This window comes from Pantherophis guttatus, chromosome 6 (assembly GCF_059756535.1).
Source record: "Pantherophis guttatus breed Tessera chromosome 6, ASM5975653v1, whole genome shotgun sequence".
In the NCBI taxonomy this organism is placed as follows: Eukaryota; Metazoa; Chordata; class Lepidosauria; order Squamata; family Colubridae; genus Pantherophis; species Pantherophis guttatus.
The window spans coordinates 33,851,807-33,872,011 of record NC_142068.1 but is presented as its reverse complement, the minus strand read 5'-3'; the positions used below and the strand labels follow the sequence as shown (position 1 = coordinate 33,872,011).

Here is a 20,205-nt window from a genome sequence, read left to right as displayed (position 1 = left end):
ACAAGCAGGAACCTCACACAGCCACAAAAAGCCCCAAAAAACAACTTTCACACTTTACATACACACAACACAACACAACACAACAGGCTCACCCACAATATAAAAGCAGCTGTGCTAGACCCAAAATGGCCCCTGCAACAAGCAGGAACCTCACACAGCCACAAAAAGCCCCAAAAAACAACTTTCACACTTTACACACACACAACAGAACACAACTGGCTCACCCACAATGTAAAAGCAGCTGTGCTAGACCCAAAATGGCCCCTGCAACAAGCAGGAACCTCACACATCCACAAAAAGCCCAAAAAAACAACTTTCACACTTTACACACACAAAATTCCACATACAGCTTTGTGAGATTTTGTGTGTTTGTGTAGTTAGAGTGAAACACTACAGAAACACATTAAATCTCAGAAAGCTGCACAAATATTATTTTATTTTTATTTTTATATGAAAACTAAATTTAAAACTTCCTAAACTTTAAATGGCTAGGTCTAAAAAAGAACAACTAAAAAAAACCCCAATTAACTATTTTTTTTAAAGCTCCCAAAGGGGAAAAAAACTTACCCAATAGAACAGGGGTCTCCAACCTTGGCAATTTTAAGACTTGTAGACTTCAACTCCCAGAATTCCTCAGCCACTTTCTTTTGCTGGGTGAGGAATTCTGGGAGTTGAAGTCCACAACTCCTGCCTGTTTGATTGCAGGCAGGGAGTGGCTTGCTGATGGAATGGATTCAGGCAAGCGAAGCAAGGCAAGCGTTGCGATTAGCAGCTAAGGTAAGCAAGCTGGAGGGGGAAAACTTTTTTCCTTTTACAGGGCTCTGGCGATCCCAGCTGAGTTGCCTGATTGGCAGGCAACTCAGCTGGGATCGTCAGAGCTTGCAGAGCTACGTAAAAGGAAAAAAGTTTTTTCCTTTTACATGGTTCTGGCATCCCAGCTGAGTTGCCTGATTAGCAGGCAAAGCTGGGATCGTCAGAGCTTGGATCGTCAGAGCTATTTAAGGCTCGTCAGAGTCTTTCGGGCTGGTCTGCCTGGTTACAGGAGAACGACACCCGGCGTATAAGACGACCCCCGACTTTTGAGAAGATTTTCATGTGTTAAAAAGTCGTCTTATACGCTGGAAAATACGGTACTTGGTTAGTCTTTCAATTGTGGAGATGTTTATTTAGAGTTCTTCATTTAGCCTAGGATACTTTGAAGGCCTTTTTTAGAATGGAATTACAAAATTTCACCATCTATGATCTTCAGGTAACTTATCCAAATAAGGCTCTTGGGAAGTCATAAATTCCTCTCTCATTGTCTAAGTAGTTTCATCTAAGGTTTAGGAAAGGAAGATTCTAATTCTTTAGATTTATGGTATTCTCAAACTAAATTGTGGATGGACTGTTTTCGGTTAAGTGATGAATAAAGATTTTATTAACATTCTTTCCCCTTATATTTTTAGTATCCACTTGAACTTGGACTGTTGGGAGCCTTCTTATTTTCATCTCTGGTAGGCCTCAGCAGAATTTACACAGGAATGCACACAGTACTGGTAAGTTTTTACCGTGGGTAACTGCTGGGACAATGAGAGAGGCAAGGAAAAAAAATCATGAAATGCTTATGGTGCCATCATTACTTAAATTACAGAATTTTGATGCAAGTCCATAATTGTGCAGTTATTTAATGACATTGCTATATTATGTCATCATTTAGGAGTTATTAAATACATACATACATACACACATATACATACTTAATAAAAATAATTTCTAAGATATAAATTTTCCCCCTTGAAAAGAATATGTAGTTAAGTTTTCAGAAGCAACTTATTTTTTGTGATTTTTCTCTCATGCCTCTCCTAAATTTCCCACTTAAACAAGCCCAAGGAATTCTGGCTTGATGTTTTCATAAATCAGAATTTGAAAATTAAGAACAACGATTTGCTATTCTGTGTCTTAAAGGAGCAATAAGCCCAAATCCCCAGCTTGTTATTCTACAGCTCCCACCATCAGTTTGACATCTGCCTTGAGCTGAAGATAGGATATAGCAAAGTATAACAGCAAAGTTAAATACAAAGCATTAAGCAATACAAAGCATACAAGTTGAAAGAATCTGTAGACATTTCTCAAATCTGAACCTAAGTAATAGAAAATTTGTTTCTTCATGATTTAAGACTTTGATCACTGAGGAGATATATCTTTATATGCCTTTAGGTCAGGGCTGTCAAACTTGCGGCCTGCAGGCTGGATGTGTAACACACTGGCCCCGCCCATGCCGTTTAGCAAAGGGGGGAGAAGAGTCACGATATGTCATGTGACGACACTGTGATGACGCGAGTTTGCACCCCTGCTTTAGATAGAGTCTAACACTGCCATTTGCACATTTACTTTTCTTGATGTGTGATCTAATCAAACTGGAAGAAATTATGAGGTAAAACTCCATTATTTTAAAACATCTTGTTTGCTACATAGTGCAGTTGATTGAGTGCATTTACTGAGAGTTAGACTTAATGTTATTTACGGGATGAGAAGTTCAAATAAGACATTTTAATGATAATTTCAGCTTACTCATATAAGCATCTTAAATCATTGTAGCTGCTAATGGCTACATTTGTTTATTCATTACTATGAATTTTGATGGAAACCCTTATTAGATCAAGACATTTAGTTTAGAACAGAGAATTCTCTCTTCCCCATTATAGAGCTTAGTTACCCCAGTTAGTTAATCAATCAAGAGCCTGTAGTACAGTGGACTAAAACACTGTTATTAACAGATTAACATCTGCTGTTTGCAATTACTGCAAGTTCAAATCGCACCAGGCTCAAGGTTGACTCAGCCTTCCATCCTTTCAAAGGTAGGTGAAATGAGGACCCAGATTGTGGGGGCAATAAGCTGACTTTGTATAAATATACAAAAGTATGAACACTATTGCTTAACGCATTGTAAACCGCCCTGAGTCTCTGGAGAAGGGCAGCATATAAATTAAAGCAAAAAAAAAAATCAGTAAAAATTCTCATGACTTTAATAAAATTATATGTCAATTTATCTCAGTAACTTATAATTCTGTGAATAGTTTTTACCTTAAATATTCTGGAGTTTGAAACTACTTATATATACAATAACATGGAGATCTCAATGTGTTCATGTTTCTAAAATAAAATGCTATGTTTATCTCCCAAAGTTTCAACTAGAATTTTCTGATTAGTTCAGTAGTCTCTTTTCTCCCACCTGAGTATGACCCAGGTTTTTTCTGACAAAGGAATAACAATATTTTGCAGTCCTGGTTGTCATTAAATAATGTGATAGCCCATTCCCCTCTCACCACCTAAAAGTCTTGAGTTCTTGCTTCAAATTACTAATCTCATAAAATTTCATTACACGGGAGAGAATAAAAAAACACAGTAGTTAGAAGTAAAGAACACGCTCTGGCGGCAGGGACAGCATAGTTCTTGATGAGATTTGATGTCATGTAGTTTTCTTCAGGCATTCAGTTACAAAATGGGGGAATGGGATATGTGTGTTGGTGTACCCTTTTCTGTTCCTGAATTCCATGCAGTCAGCCAGAGTTCTGAGGACAGTGTGCTCAAGTTTTCATTAGATGCAATATGTTAACAAAGCAGAATTCTGGGATACAAAATGTTTTCAGATTCAGATTCAAGATGTTTTTCAGAAAGGAAGACCAAGATGATAGAGTTTTGTGGATGGCCTATTTTCTACCTTGTTTTTGATGCCATCCATGTGTTTACATAAATGCCTAAATCTTCATGTTATATGTATTTTCTTTGATATTATATAGTAAGTTATTTCCAAAGTGTTTAAATTTAAATTTAACCAGTTTACACACATAAATAAAAGTTATCCCAAATCAAGCTTGACGCCTGATTTTTACACAAACATATTCATGAGGTTTTCCTAGCATCAGTATGGAAATGACTATTACTTTTTTCTAGGATAGTTTTTAATTTCCTAGTCTAATAGTAACCTGGGGTTTCTTCTTGATATACCATTCAAGTAGTAACCCAGTTCAATTCTGCTTAGTTTTTTTTAAAGATCAGTTAAGGCAGGGATGTCAAACTCAATTTCATTGAGGGCCACATCAGGGCTGTGGTTGACCTTGGGGGGAGGGGCTGGGGGGCATGGCCGACTGCCACTCCCTGGGCGGGCATGGCCAACTTGATGCCACTCCCCAAACTGCTGGCATATTTCCTCTTCACACTGGGTAGCCACGCTGGTCCAATTTTTTCTCTTTCAATTGGGTAGAGCATGACGGCCCCGTGGGCTGAATGCGGCCCGTGGGCCTTGTGTTTGATCTGTGAGTTAAGGTAAGTGTGGGTGCTACAACATAACTAATCCCTTGGCAACACATCTTCTCATCTCATCTCATCTCTCTCTCTCTCTCTCTCTCTCACACACACACACACAATTCAAACTGAAATGTGGAGGAAGACAGAGTGACTAAAATATTATATTGAAGCTTTTAGGCCAATTTTTATCATATACTTGGCACAAACCTGGAGAAAATGATGGAAGGGATTATTGGCTAGATTGATATGCCTATATATGGACGTATTTCTTACATTTAGACTTCATCTAATACATTGTTCTCTCCAAAGCTAAACATCTAAAAGGATAATATAAGATGATGCTACCGTATATAGCAGGAAAAAATGTACTGAAGTTTGACATTGGCTGTTTCTTTTTGAATGTAATCCATGCACATGGATTACAAATATTGCATACTTTTATTCACAAATGCAAGTGCCAATGAACCTTTAATCCCCAGAAATATTATATCCTTTTGCTTGAAGGCTACTCTTTATGCTTCACACATCCTTTGTTTATTACAGCTAAATTATAGGACACTTTCCAAGAAATATCAGGTTATTAGATTCTTGCTAGCTCTTGTCTCCAACCTCTTCTTGTAAATCTCATGTTGTTTCCATTTCTGACATAATCCCTTATGGGAATAGTTCCAAAAGCAATTCTCTGAAGAAATCTATTAAATCTAACTTATATACATACATACACAGGGTTAAACCTAGCTATACTCTAGTATTCCTAATTACAACCATTTGTCTACACAGTATACTTGCTGCATATCCTATTATAGTAGTGGAAGATGAAAACAAAACCTAGTGCCTCTAGGCCTTCATAAGACCATAAGGAGCACCATAATGTATGAAATAATATAACCCTTGGCATCTAATGCAGGAATATTATGATGAACCACTTCAACTTCTTCCAGCATACAGGAGCAGCCAGCTCCAAATTAAGGATTTAGTATCTAAGATCAATCATAATTTAAGGGAATATATAGAATCATGGATTTTCTGTGGAGAAAGTTCTACTAACATCCCCAGAATGATGCTTCCCAAAGATTTGGACTACACCATCCCTGCTAGCAATAGGAGCTGTAATTCAATATCTCTGAAGGATAGCAGCCTAGGGAAGATATGTGTAGAATATAATTTGTGTAATGACCATGCATATGCGTGTATGTGTGAAAGAGAAATAGAGAAGACTTTTGTTTAAAAATCTGTGATGGTATTCTTTGTTTCTTTTGTGTGGAATGGAATTAATTTGAGATATGTACTAGCATTACTGATGTTTTAAAGTTCTTTAGTGTAGATTACAGTAGCAGTAGTGAAGCATTCAAAAACTGGTCTTTTTTCTTAATAAATGTAGTCATTCAAGATGACTTTGATTATCAAGAGTCCTTTTCTGAACACTCTCCAGAGTCCCTCTTTGAGTGAAATGGGTAGATGAAAAATATGAAAAATAGATAAAAATAAGATAATTGATATTGTTTGGCCTAAAGCCACCCATAAAAAAGTAAACTAAGGAAGGAACATTAATTCTTTGCAGAGAAATTACGAAGTTATTAAATTGAGTGCCTATGGAGATTCTCAATCATCCAGGAAATAGTTACCTCAAAGCAGTTCAGAATGAAGAGGTTTCTTGGATGAGAAGTGAAACTTTTCAAAGGAAAAAACTGAGAAAATCTATTTGCCTTTGAAAAAAGCATCTTTGTATGATTAAACTGAGAGATTATGGGAGGGAAAGGCTGGTGACTAGAAAGAAAAAAAACTTTTTTTATTTCTAGTCATCAGAAATCTTAATTTAAGAAGCATTACTTCATTGCCTTTCAGCAAGAAGGTCCAAATCTAAATTATGGGTTTGCATACAGTGATATATGAATACATACTCTGCCTATAAATTTTACCTTAATTCTGCAAATGTAGCATATTTACTGCTCTTGCAGAAATCCTCTCCTGTCCCCCCACCCCCACCCCATGAAGAGTATAAAAGTGATGAAGATTCTTCAGTTAAATTTTGCTTCAGTGAAGTAGTAGAAGTTGAAGGACATACATCATACCAAGCTTTTGTATTTGTTATGTTACTCATTGACATTTATTCTTAAGGTATTTCTTATGTCTACTAGACCTGTCATGTTCTAAACCTGATTTTCAATTCAAGTTAGGGATTGTATTCTGAGACAAATGGCAACTTGTGTCTCTAATATCTTTATGTGTTTTTCCAGGACGTCATTGTCGGCAGTCTAATTTCCTTATTTTTGACTGCTATTACCTGTCCTACCTGGGATATCGTGGACCATTTGATGCTCACCAGCGCTTTCTGTCCAGCATTCTGCATCATTGTGCCCCTCTTCTTGTGCTACAATTATCCCAAACTAGATTATTACAGTCCAACTAGAGCAGATACTACCACTATTCTAGGAGCTTCGGCAGGAGCAATTATCGGGTTTTGGGCAAATAATCATTATGGTTCAAATGCTGCATCTACAGATGTCACTTACAGTGTTTCTTCTATCAATCGTGAAATTATCTTGCTAGTGCTTGCAAAATTTATAGTGGGGATTGGTGTTTTAATGATGACACGGCAGATTGCCAAAACTATTGTTCGTAAATCATTATGTTCTTGGCACAAGGTTTCTAACAGCGATGTTGTAGCTATGCAGCAAATAAAAATTGAAGTGCCCTATAAATTTATAACCTATTCTTCTATTGGTCTAAGTGCTACAATGTTTGTGCCACTACTATATACATTTTTCGGTTTAAATTAAATGCTATGCATTTGTTTTTTTTTAATTGTCCAGATTATGGACTGCAGATTAAAAAGATTTGCAGTAGTTGGGGGGCTGGGGTGATGGGAGAATGGAATGTGCCTTTTGCATAAACTCTTTGGATTGCTAATACTGGAGACTAAAGATAGGATTTAGTTATTCTAGTATTCAGTGTGAGAGAGATGGTCACAGACCAAAAAATAATAATAATCAGGAATGACATTTAATTCTATGTATATTGCTGAGAATTATCAGCTTTGTAAGTTGAGGGAAACCAAATATAGTACAATATCAGTCTTCAACAGTTTGTAAACATATGTGATTGGGAATAAATGCATGCTATGATCTTCCTCGGAATGGAGATGCTGCACTATTCCTCTAGGGTTTAAATGACCCTCACAGTCCCCAACCTAACCTTTTATCTTACATACCATAAGAATACAGGTTGGAATTTTCATTTTTCTCTTTGTATTTTGAATAAGGAGTCTGAAAGATATTGATTGTATGACGACATAATATTCTTATATCAAAATACTGTAGACGTTTCTCAGGAATGTAGCACTGACAGCATAAAGGAAGCAGCATTTTGTATTCTAATGGTAATACAAGAGAAAAGTGCTGAGTTGCTTCTAAGTCTTTTTCCTGCTCGTTCACATTCTAAACGTTACAAATGGATGGCGATTGGCTATATGAAAGAACATGTGGAGATTGGAATAGTTGATTAGTACTACTGGTCAAGTATTCTTTGTGTTCACATTATAGCGGGAGCAGAAGACAGTAAAACCTTCATATCATAGATTTTAATTGAACAGATTTTAGATATAAAATGTTTTTGTTTGGACTTCACCTCTATTTACTTACATCACTAACGTGATATAATTACATAAATGAGGTAAACTATATAAATTGGAATTTAACAGATATCTGATATGCTAAATCATGGTTTTACTGTAATGCAATGCATTATTGAATTAAGTAGGACAATTCTATTTAAAATAGATTTCTAAATGTATGTTGTCTTCCCAACAGCTTTGGGTTTGTTTACATAACTGTTTTTATGAAGAGCACATAGTTTTTGCTGTTCAACAAGACTGCACATATATGTTCTTATTTATAAAGTATACAATTTCTATTTTTGTATCATTTTACTGTAATATGCTAAATACATAATCTGAAAAAATACCATCAATTGCTATATTCAAATTATGTGTTTCTATATTTTTTTTAAATTAAAACATATGTCATATATGTATCTGTAGTGTACTATATAGGTTATTTCAAAGTATAAATGTCAAATGCTCTTAAGGAAGCACAAACAAATACAGTATTTTCTGGTTACATTTTTAGTTCATGTAGACACTGAATTAAAACATTAAATAAGACTGCTTGCAAACATATAGAACTAGATATGGACACTAGGTAAAAGGCTCGTGGTTAACATTTAAAGCAGGCATACAAATCCTATAGCCTTGGCTCCATTAATTTGATCACTCCATCCAAGTGGTCTATGTGTTAAAGGCAGTGGTGGAATTCAAATTTTTTTTACTACCGGTTCTGTAGGCGTTGCTTGGTGGGCGTGGTGTGGCTTGGTGGGCATGGCAGGGGAAGGATACTGCAAAATCCCCATTCCCACCCCACTCTAGAGGTGGCATTTGTCGGCTCTCCAAACTACTCAAAATTTCTGCTACCAGTTCTCTGTCAGAACCTGCTGAATAGCACCCCGCTACCAGAATCTGTCAGAACCTGCTGAATAGCACCCCTGGTTAAAGGTATTTATTGGTAATTTATTTAACAAGTGAGATTTTCAGCATAAATCCCTAGTATCCAAAATTTTGCTTCAATTCCCTGTAATCTCATCATCACCACAACTAATCCAAAATGGGGGTTCACCTAAGATCATTTGTTGGGGTTTTTTTTCATCAAAAGACTTATTTACTCAATATGAAAATGTGCAAAGAAACATCATGTCTAGAAGACAAAAATATCTTTAGGCATTTGCAACTACATACAAATGACAAAGCTTCCTTATTCTATTTCTAGTATAGGAAAAAGCAGAATCAATGGATAATTTAGTCTTAACATACAGCTGCTTGCAATTGTATGTTCTACAACTAAGGATAACTGAGTAGGCAAATTTATTTTGATCCCCTTTTTTTAATAGAATAAAAATTTATGGTGTAGCTACCATGGGGGGGAAAATAAGTTTGTTTCAGCTTACAAAAAACATGTATGTTTATAATCAGGAAAAAATTAACCTCTCAATTTAGTTCACATTTGTTTTTATAAATTATCACTCTATTTGGTGTAGCTGCAATAAGTTAACAGTCTACATTTCAATCACTAAACTATCTGAGGAAACAAAGAAGTATTTAGCCAATACATATTTATGATACTTTGCCTTGTTTTTTAAAAAGATTGATGTCCTTAACTGTTAAAAAAGAGGCTTTCACTGGTTAACAAAACTTTTCTTATTATAGTAATAATATATTGAATCCTAATAAAGCCTAATGTAACATTGGTCTAATACTTTGACGTACAGAGAACTGCTAGGCAGTAGCAAGACAAAATAAAATAGAGAATGAAGTTGGACCAAAGGACGATGTTCTTCTTACTGGAAAGGCTCAATTGTGATTTCTAGAGCAGAACAGGGCATAGTGAGCTCAAATTTGGTGACAACATCAGGATGAAGAACTCCCAAGTTCCCAATGCTCTGTCCTTTGGCAAAGATCTCAGCACAACGACCAGGGAAGAAAGCAGAGTCTGAAAGCAAATAAAGGGACAATGGAGTTAGTATTTCTAGGAACAAACAGAAACAGAGATAAACTCTCAATAGCACCTAAGATTCAATTGAAATGGTTGCAAATCAACAAAAATGGCTTCCCATTTTAGAGTGTTAACACAATCGAGAAAAAAAAAGCATTTGAAAAGTCAAGCCTTTTTTCAGAAGTATGTATATTTTACATTTAAAAAAAGTTGGGAAAAGTTTTGCTAGGAAACTTTAAAATTCAAATCTACATTTTCAACATAAGGTGTCCAAGTGGTTAATTAAAAAATTAAAACTTTGAATTACTAGGTAAAATTAGGCTACAGATTCAAATAATTACAACTGAAGTACCTGTTTTATAATCCTGCTTGCATTCCCCCCCCAGTAATCTCAATAGAATTTCATAATTTAATGCTAATATAAAATTTTAAAGTAATAAAGTAAATACTATTCTGAGAAAATGTCCACAGTATTCTATTTCAAAAATTATCTTTCTGTTTGTATCTCTCTATCTCACATTGGATTTGTAAATAAACTTATTACTAGGCACATATTGCCACATCTGAGATTTTTCAGTTGTATTACATTGTAAAGTTATGCACAAGGCAAAGGTGGGGAGGACAATAAAATAATCCTCAAAAGTTCACTAGAAGAAGTACTTCTAAAATCATTAATATTAAATATAGCTAATTAATGCAAGTGCTCTAAGAAGCATTTAAAAAAAAAGAATCCGCTACTGTATTAGAAAACATTTCCATAAATTATCTCAAGCTAATCTCATAGTGTCTTCAGTTGTCTTGAAAACGTGTACCTGTGAAAACAGGATGATGTGAGAAGCTGAATTACAGCAACACCGCTTTATTTAGATTTATGGATTCTGCCACAAGAAAAAACAATACAGAACTGAAAGAAATAATGTCAATATATAGTATCATAATGGTCACTATTAAATCACTTGTTCGCTTGCAAACATGCCCATGGACAGAGTTGGAAAAATATTACTTTAAAAGTACTTATACTGGGCCATGCAGGCCAGAGGAATCTCTATTCATACCCTAGCTACGATTATTTAAAAGTTAGATTGCAGTATCCTCTTAGGTCTCTACCACTCTACAAAGAACAATTAAAATTTACAAATTACAAAACAATTAGTTTTGTATGAACTAAACTACCATGGAAGGCTAATTTCTCAGCAAAAGTATTACTCTGTTCACAACAGAAGATGTATGCTAATAGACTGACCTAAAAATTAATATGCAAATAGGAATTAATCAAAATGGGTACGCAGAGTGTTATTTCTCACAGGTAACAATCTTCTAATTTATTAATTTATCATTTTTTAGGAGATTTACAACAAGTAAAAAATGCATGATACCCAGAATGCATTGGCATATTATACTTGCCACTTCTGTAGTATGATAGCAATATGCTTGAGTTGTTTTAAGGACCAATAATATGCATAAAATTTCTGTTAAAATTATATGAAGTAAAATTCCCACTGCTTTAAAGAATGTTCCTTAATGAAACTAGATTTTATTAATCCTGAAAGATGTCATTTTCAAATGCAAAGATAAGAATAGCTTATGTGAAAGAAAAACTTCAGCCCAATGGATCTTAACTAGGTCATAGCAGACATCTGACCATACATGTTTTCAATATATTAATTGGAATTTAATTCTGTGTGAATGCATATTAGATTCAAGTCCAATTTTGTAGTTAGGGTCAGCAAATATGTCAGTTCCTGTTATAAGAAAGTTCCCCATGAACTAGTGTACATAAATTGTTATCTTCCACAGTAATAAAAAACATGCAAAAAGGCTTCCTATGAATTAGTACACATAAAATGTTATTTTCCATGGTAAAAAAATTAGCAAACTATATCAAGCCTTTTCCTGCTAACTACTGGTTTTTTGTTTTTTTTTGTTTTTTGTTTTGGTTCACAGGGGTTCTGTCCTAATAGTCAAATCTGGGGGCCTAAGGCTGAGAATCACCAAACTACAGAGTAAGATGTATTGGCAAGCATATCTAATAGATCAAAATTGTATTATATGATGCAGAAAAAGATGGAATCATATAAAAACACACATGTTAAACCTCTACTTTAAAGCCCATAAAATTAAGAATTTATTACATGCTTTTAAACTTAAATGCCTCAAGGAATCCAAAAGGAGACTGAATTTGAAAGTATATGAGTGCTGTAAAAGATAATTAAGAAAGATAAAGCATGAACTCCAAAGTCTTTAGATAAACATACTTGCCTTCTGAAAATGGCAGCTCTAAAACTTTTTAAACCCTATAACATCCAAATAAACTAAAATCAATGATCCATAGTAAGAAAAAGATTTCTGAAATGCTTTGAGGTTCAAAGAATTCTGTTATTAAACTTATGTCCCTAAGAACTGATAATTGTCTTTGTGTTCTAACGCCAAGACTGCTTTGATTATTCAGGGCATCTTCTTTGGTCACTAATCCAATGGAAAACCTGGTCTTTAGCCTATTTTCTGCTTAATTGACCTTCAAAGAGCTTGTTGAATTCTCAGTGTGCTTTATTGTCAAATAGTCTATACATAGCTTCTTTTCTCTATCAATCTCCTTTCCATATTTGGAGTGAAAAGATTAACGAAATGATATAGGATCAGAGTTAGCATCAGCTTTAAAGACTATACTGATTCAACTCATAGCTTGAAAACAATAAGTAAACAAAAATTAGATGTTGGGCTTCAATAATTAAGAAAAAGGAACTATGCTAGCCAGCATGATTATTAAAGGCTCAGTCCAAATATTCCAAGAGTTAATGTTTATTATCTTAACATGAAATGGAAAAAAATTAGTTGATCAGAAACATGATGCATTCGTAAATCACATCAAGACTGATTTCATCAGGCCTGAAAAAAATTAATATCTTTTCTAGGCAGTATAAAGAATTATTTTTCTGAGTTTATGGAAGGTTATCTATTCTCCTCTATTCCCTAACATCTGTAACACACATCCCATATGAAAGGATAAGAAGAAAAAGAAGTTTACTGTTTACAAAACAAATGCGAACAAGTAAACTGATCTGTGTAAGGAAACTACTGGAAGAGAAACAGTTAACAGCCACTAAAGTTCTTAATACATGTAAACTAATCCCCTAATTCAACAAGTGCCTCTCATCCCTTTTTTGAAGATCAAAAAGAAAACTTTCTTTTACTGTATATTTGGAATCAGTGGGAACAGGTGTGGATTCTGGATAGGCATGCAGATGAAAAGGTATAATTACCTAGTCCACTTCAGAATCAGGGGGTCTGAATTCCCATTAAGAGGAAACATTTCGCTTTCATAACTTTTGTAATGAAGTATGTTATTAATAAAATAAAGCTTAATACACATTAGTGTTTACATCAGCTGGCTAATACCTTTCTACAGCAGGATATAATTTTCCAGTGGTAATTTCATGCAAAATGTAAAGCAGATCGAACAACAGTTACAAATATTGTAAAATATAAGAGAAACAGACCAGAAACTAAACTTGGAGTCTGGTTTTCCAGACTATTTCTTTTCATTTATTTCTATTTCATATTTCTAAACTGCCCATCTCCCTCAAAGAGTGATCTTCCAATATGACGCTCTATCATCTGCCGATGATGCCCTTTTTCATTCTAGGTTATACAATCAGGGCAAGAACTAATTTAGCTTCCATCTGCGGCTGCTCATTGAACCCCAGCAGTTCTTGCTAGCATGGCTAATTGTATATAATACTGAGCCACAACTTCTATACTGTATCCTTGCTTTATGCAAAAGAATATAGACAGAAATCTAAATTTTAAAATGACAATATAAATATTTATAGGTCAAAGTTTTTAACTACTATGAAATCAGTTACAAGGAGTGCGGTGGCTCACATGGTTAGGACACTGGGTTGGCAGTTAGCAAGCCCACAACTTGAGACCCGAGTACTGCTGCATGGTGGAGTGAACTCCTCCCGTCGTTCATTTCAGGTCCTTGACGGGAACATGAAAGGAGCACCAGGCAACGGTGATGTCACCAAATATTCCTTTCACCCTGGAAGCACCTTAAACAGTGTCATTGACACAAATGGGATGTGTGTGTGGGGGGAATCAGTTACTGATCTTAGACTCTGTATGCAATTGTTTGGATTTAAAGCAACAAAAAGGTGGTTTGAGAGAGGGGGTGCTTGCAAAGGTGCTCATCTGATAGGCACCCAATCTGAAGAAAATATATGTCTGAGATGAGGCACCATCAACAACCCCACCTAACCCCAAGCTTTCTACTGTACCCTGTTAGCATCTCTTTACCTCAAATATTTCCCTCCTCAGGGATCACACTGCCACCTTACGGGCTTAGGAAAATGCAAAATTGTAATTAAGTGCCAAGAAGGAGAGAGCATGCATACCTACAAACCTTCTGGAGCAGCACCTCTTCTGCCTTGAATCTGACATACTACACATCCATAAATTGTAAACTATTCAACGTGGGTTATGGATGGCAGAAGACTTGATAAAGGATATATTTTATGATAAAATACCTATATGATAGACAACTCTCTGTTATCTACCCTGTTTCCCCTAAAATAAGACATCCCCTGATAATAAGCCCAATCGGGCTTTTGAGTGTGTGCGCTAAAATAAGCTCCCCCCCAAAAAATAAGCCCTTCCTGAAAATATTTAAACACATGCGCAGCTGGTCTTCGCCATTTCCTCTGGTTAGGATTAGGGAGACAGAGCTGGAAATCAGGTAAGATGGCAAGAGGAGCCCCGCCTTGCTCCACACGTCCCAAAATAATAAGACATTCCCGAAAATAAGACCAAGCACTTATTCCGGGGTTCAAAAAAAAAATATAAGACAGGGTCTTATTTTCAGGGAAACACGGTATATACCATAATGTGTTAGTTTCTAAAAAGTGGAATTGGAACCAATTCAGAGTCGCTTTTTTAAAAAAATAGGATATGTTCACATTCCTTTATTCCTTTATAAGAGTTTATATGATGAATAATCCATTTCACTCTGCAAATCAAAACTTTATGTAATCCACACATGGAGGAGGTAAAGAACAGAAAGTATCTCTAATTCTATAAATAATTCTCCAGAATTTTTGGAGGTCAGATTTTCTGTTCTTATAAAAAAGCTCATTTCTCAACATGGAAAAAGAAAAAAAAGAGAGGAAGGAAGGAAGATATTTTAAGCACTGTAGTCTGCCAATTCTCGCGGTAGTCTAAGCTCTTACTGTATTGAGTTCTATGAACACAGAAACCCCAGGTAGTCAACTTACTCATGGTTGGCAGTTTTCCTGCTATTTAACGATAATCTGGTCAATTAGGAAGTGACATGATAAGTATCACTTTAAAAAACATGTAAATCAATATTTCTTCACCTAAAAGATGGCTGGTATTTTTATTTGGTCTAAAGACCACATAGAATGAGAAACATTAGCTCTGGAAATAGGTCCTTTACCCTTATTGTTTGAAAGTTAGTTAATGGAACTAGCAACTAACAGAATGAACTAAAGTTTTAAAATAGCCAAAAATATTGACTACCAACTAGTAGCTTTATTTGGACTTTATTTATTTTTTATTTTTTTATTTTTATTTTTTTCAATTATTATTATTATTTTATTTTATTTTTATTTATTTATTTGGACTTTATTTGGGCTAAATTATAACCATCATTAGTGTCTTTTATCTGGTTTTCTAGAATTCTAAGAGTTGGAGGCATAATAATTATAATTTAATGTTGTTTTTATTGTTGGAAAAACAGAGGGAATTATGAACAAGCAAATATGCTCTCACAATCAAATATATCTCAATGTAACCTGTATAAGGAAAAAGTCTGAAACAATTGTGGAATTTTTCCAAAAGATTCAACATTATGCTACTGTAAAGGTCTGTATGAAGTAATTATGAAACAGTAGCTATACCAAGATTTCCAGTGACATAAAGGCCAAAAGAGAAGTTTCACAGATACTGTTTCAGATTTCCAGTGATTGCTTGTCACTTGAGAGTAACAAAAGGAGGATATTTTTTTAAAGTTATCATTAATTCTCACACTTTTACTTGTACTTTTACTTCAAATGGGAGATATTATAGTGGCACATTAACATGACTTAACATCTAAAAACACCACAGTAAAATTTTTGATGCAATGTAATGTTGAACATGTTTTATTTTTTATGAAATATTTTGAATTATCTTTAATGAGAGAATTAAATAAAACACTGGGTATTAAATAAATCCAGGAAGAAACATACTTGAACCTTTTCGTACTTGCACCTTTTCATACAAAGCTTAGCATGCTAATATTTTTTTAACAAATCTTTATTGTATCCTTTCCATGGATTAATAATATATTTCCACCCCAACTTTTTTCCAAGATATGACTCAATACTGGCACATTTAAGATTTCTAGGTGGTTTCTATTTTGGTACTAATCAGACCAGCATAGAAATATTTATAATAATCAGATTTGATGCACTAAGCATGCATCTCCAGCAGGGGTAAAATCTACTTATCTTTCGGAAGTGCACGCGTCACAGGCACGCGCAGATCTTTTGCGCATGCACAAAAAACACATTACTTCCTGGTTACAACCAGGAAGTAATGACACCTGGCCGGGTGGGCAGAGCTATGCTCCATCGTTGGTACGTTGATACTGGATCGCCAAACCACCGGCCAAGATCGCTACCGGATTGGGCGATCCGCTCCGATCCGGGAGCATTTCACCCCTGATCTCCAGTAACTAGTTAATACTAATTACATGGACCTAATCAGTATCATATCCTAAATAGATTTCTATTTATATTAGGAGAGAAAATAGGAGTCAATGGGAAGGTAACTCTCCCAACATTATATTTAAACTCTTAACTTAATACTTCTGGATCATAGCTTGTAATTATTCCTGTGACTCAAGTTACTTTGTCTGAAGTAAGAATGAAAATTCAGCAATTCATTCCTTAAGCTTTAAAAAATATTAGATGTTATTCTGCAATTGAGTTTTAAAAAATATGAACTTATTTAGGTTGTACAAAGCCTGACCAAAGCAGTCTGCAGCACATCTGTAACACAAAAACCATTACTTACTGTAGATTAGAGTGTGACAAATCAAATACAAGTGTTTCAAATTTTGGTTTCTTTCTTCCCTCGTTTTTATAACTACAGCATGATTTTTTTTAAAAAAATAGTTCCACATTTGACATACTTTAATAATTTTTCCTTTCCAAATATTTCAAAAGGAAAATGGCAGAATGCAACTATTGTCAGCAACTAGTCATGTCAACAATCCCAGGATTTGCAATCTAAACTTAAGCATGGACCTGCCAATTTAAAATCTACCATTTCCTGGAAATATATCATAGTTCTATTTAAAGGAATATTAACACCATAATATGTTTAAGTCCTAACAGATCTGACAAAAGCAGCTTGGGAGGGCTGTTGTAAAGATAACAATAATTCAAAAAGCCAAGCCTGGGTTGAATCTTCATTATCTTAAATCAATTGACCAAACTGATGATTTATTAGACTGAGAAATCACTCAGGTAAGAATGGCTGCTCCTGGGTATACTTTTCATTACCTTTATCAAGAACTCAGAGGAAATCCATCAGTCACTCTGACCAGTGGGCTGTCCCAAATGACATTGAAAATCTCATTACATTACCGTAAAATGTATCTTGCAGCCTTGAGAGCTGTTTTTCATTCATGATAATACACACACTAGACTTTAGATTAATAGAGGCCAGAAAGAGCAAAGCAGCAGCAACAGCATTTTAAGCCATTTCTCCCCAAAGAAAACAAACTTAATATTTGAAACAGGTATTTTCATCTCAGTTAATTTACAAGTAGATAAAAAAAAAATCCTGCAAAATGGTTGTTTACACGGGGTGACTAGATGACCTCCAAGATCCCTTCCAACTCTGTTACTGTTAAGCACTTACTGCAAAGTTAATCAGAAAATATAATAATACCTTCCTGGATATATCTAAAGGAATTCAAGAATATTATTTTTTATTAAATCAATTTAATCATATTTTCCTTTAAAAAACCTAGAATAATGTAACAAATACAACTTAGAATATATCTTTAAGTAGGAGGAGAAACATTTTTTTTCTTTTTGTTTCACTTCCTGTGATAAGAATTGCTTTTGAAATCAACTCTCATTTAGTTCATACCAGCGTGGAATATTTAATTTTTCAAATTTAAGGTTAATAAACAAGGAAATGTGAAACGGGATTCATGATTTGTAACTCTATTTTTAAACTCAAACAGGTTCTGATCATTCTTATATGAATTGAAAAGTTAATTCACTGGTAAAATGTCACATATAAATCCAAAGGCAGAAAAGTATGTAAATAATATTTATTTATTTATTTATTTATTTATTTATTTATTTATTTATTTATTTATTTATTATTTATTTATTTAGTATACCGTCCTTCTCCCAGGCATGTAAATAATATGCCTAAGACATACTATGCTGAAAATTTATAAACAGTTTCTATTGTTTTTACTATCTGTAAACTATTCACGGTCAATATCAACACATCTCTATATTTAAATATGTCTTTTAAAATAAACATTTTATAAAAAACTGTGGGGCAGACAACATTGATATTTTCTGCACTGAAGCATGAAAAAGTCTATTTCACAGAAAACATTTTAAATCAGTAGTTAATGCTTTCCTGCTCCCATAAAAGTAAATAATGTTGAATTAATATTTTATTATCTTGGAAGAAGAAATACAGTGGTAAATGAAAGAAATAGATTAGAATTATAAGTCTTTGCACACAAAAAATAAATGGAAGTATCAATGAATAGGGTGATACAGACCACTGGATATACAACTATTGCACTACAGTCTTTGGGTGATGGCACATATACTTTTAATTCTTTACAGCTATATTGCAAACTTGAAAACTATTTTAAACTTAGTCTAGTAAAATTGAAAAAGTGGCCCTATGACTGTTAATTTCACTTTGGACCAATTTAACAACATATAATAGCATCTCCGATTATTGACCTATCTAATTTTGTAGCAAATCTCTGAGATTTCATGCTCCAATGAAGCAAAACCTCTTTCACTAGAAGCAACAAAATATATTTTCCCTTTGAGCTAGAGTCCTTCTAAAGAAAATTCAGAGCAGAAACAATCTGCTGAACTTTGTACTTTTTCTCAGGAGCACAGAAGCTTGCACATTTGTCTGACAAGATCTCTTATCCCAGCAGATAAGAAGCATAAATTTACTTAATTTCAGGAATAGAATTGTATCATGTGTTCCTTCAAATTGTTTTCTGGGTCTAGATTCTAGAACACAGAACTCACATTTCCATATCTGCTAGAAGAGAACATACAGTATCACTCAAAAGAGATAGGATTGAAAATCTATACAAGCAAGTAATTCATACTTTCAAGGAAAAAAAAGTAGCCTGCTATAATATCTCTATATTCTATTCTATTCCATATCTGGGTGGAATAGGAAAATTGCACCAAATTTAAAGATGACATATAGGCTTCGGATATTCAGAACACAAGGAGAATCTGTAAGATGGTTAAGAATTTGTAAATATTTAACTGCTCAGAACTAGGTCCAAATTTAGAAAGTCATGCTTTAGTAATGACTAACTGATTTCAATAGGACTAAAATATGATTACTGCTCATTGGCATTTGTGTTTCTATAAGGAAAGCTTTATTGGAGAAATGTATTTACCTCATTGCCCTAGATATTTGTACAAGCAATGTTCTACCTTGAATTATGCCTGATTATCAGGGCTATAAAATTTTAATTTAATTTTAAGGAGATCAACATTTCACCTATATTTTTAAGCATCTGCTATTGTTCTGAAGAAACTGCTATACTTTAAAGACAAAACAGTTTATGAACATGAGATTAACATTATTAATATTTAGATATTAGTGAAACCAATGGCAAGCCATGATTAAACTATATGGAGTCTGAATGAAAGTATAAAAGTAATTTTGTTTCTCTATCTAATTATGGGAAGTAAATTATATAGATCTTAAGAAGATAATTGTCCATTCAAGATGGACAATATTTCATGGCTTCTTAAACTAAAGTCTGTAATCTGATGTAATACACAATCTGCCTGAATTACAGAATTGTTCACAAATACATTATTATGCACATTTAAAGCATAATCATGCATTTGCCAAACTTATATAACTTTTGTTGAAAATAATGGTCATAGATAAAGCATATCCTTGATTAAAGCAAAACTCTGTCCTTTTTTAAATAAAACCAATAGCTATCTGAAAGTTAAGATCCACCGCACATTCATTCCTCATACTGTATGTTCAGAGCAGAAGAGAACTATCTTCTATAAATATCTAACACTAAATGAGAAAAGCAGGGATCAACACTTTTAAA

General features: G+C 34.2%; 2 protein-coding genes across 2 annotated transcripts in view; one reads left to right on the top strand and one right to left on the bottom strand.

Annotated features, from left to right (window-relative positions):
- SGPP2 (sphingosine-1-phosphate phosphatase 2) overlaps positions 1-8,319 on the top strand; it is a 34,187-nt gene extending 25,868 nt beyond the window's left edge. Inside the window, exons 4-5 of the mRNA XM_034439415.3 lie at positions 1,446-1,535; positions 6,525-8,319. Of these exons, the coding sequence (XP_034295306.2) occupies positions 1,446-1,535; positions 6,525-7,067 (633 nt within the window). The 3' untranslated portion in view covers positions 7,068-8,319. The remainder of the gene's footprint in view (positions 1-1,445; positions 1,536-6,524) is intronic.
- FARSB (phenylalanyl-tRNA synthetase subunit beta) overlaps positions 7,849-20,205 on the bottom strand; it is a 36,096-nt gene continuing 23,739 nt past the window's right edge. The window contains exon 17 of the mRNA XM_034439414.3: positions 7,849-9,827. Coding sequence (XP_034295305.2) covers positions 9,676-9,827 — 152 coding nt within the window. The 3' untranslated portion in view covers positions 7,849-9,675. The remainder of the gene's footprint in view (positions 9,828-20,205) is intronic.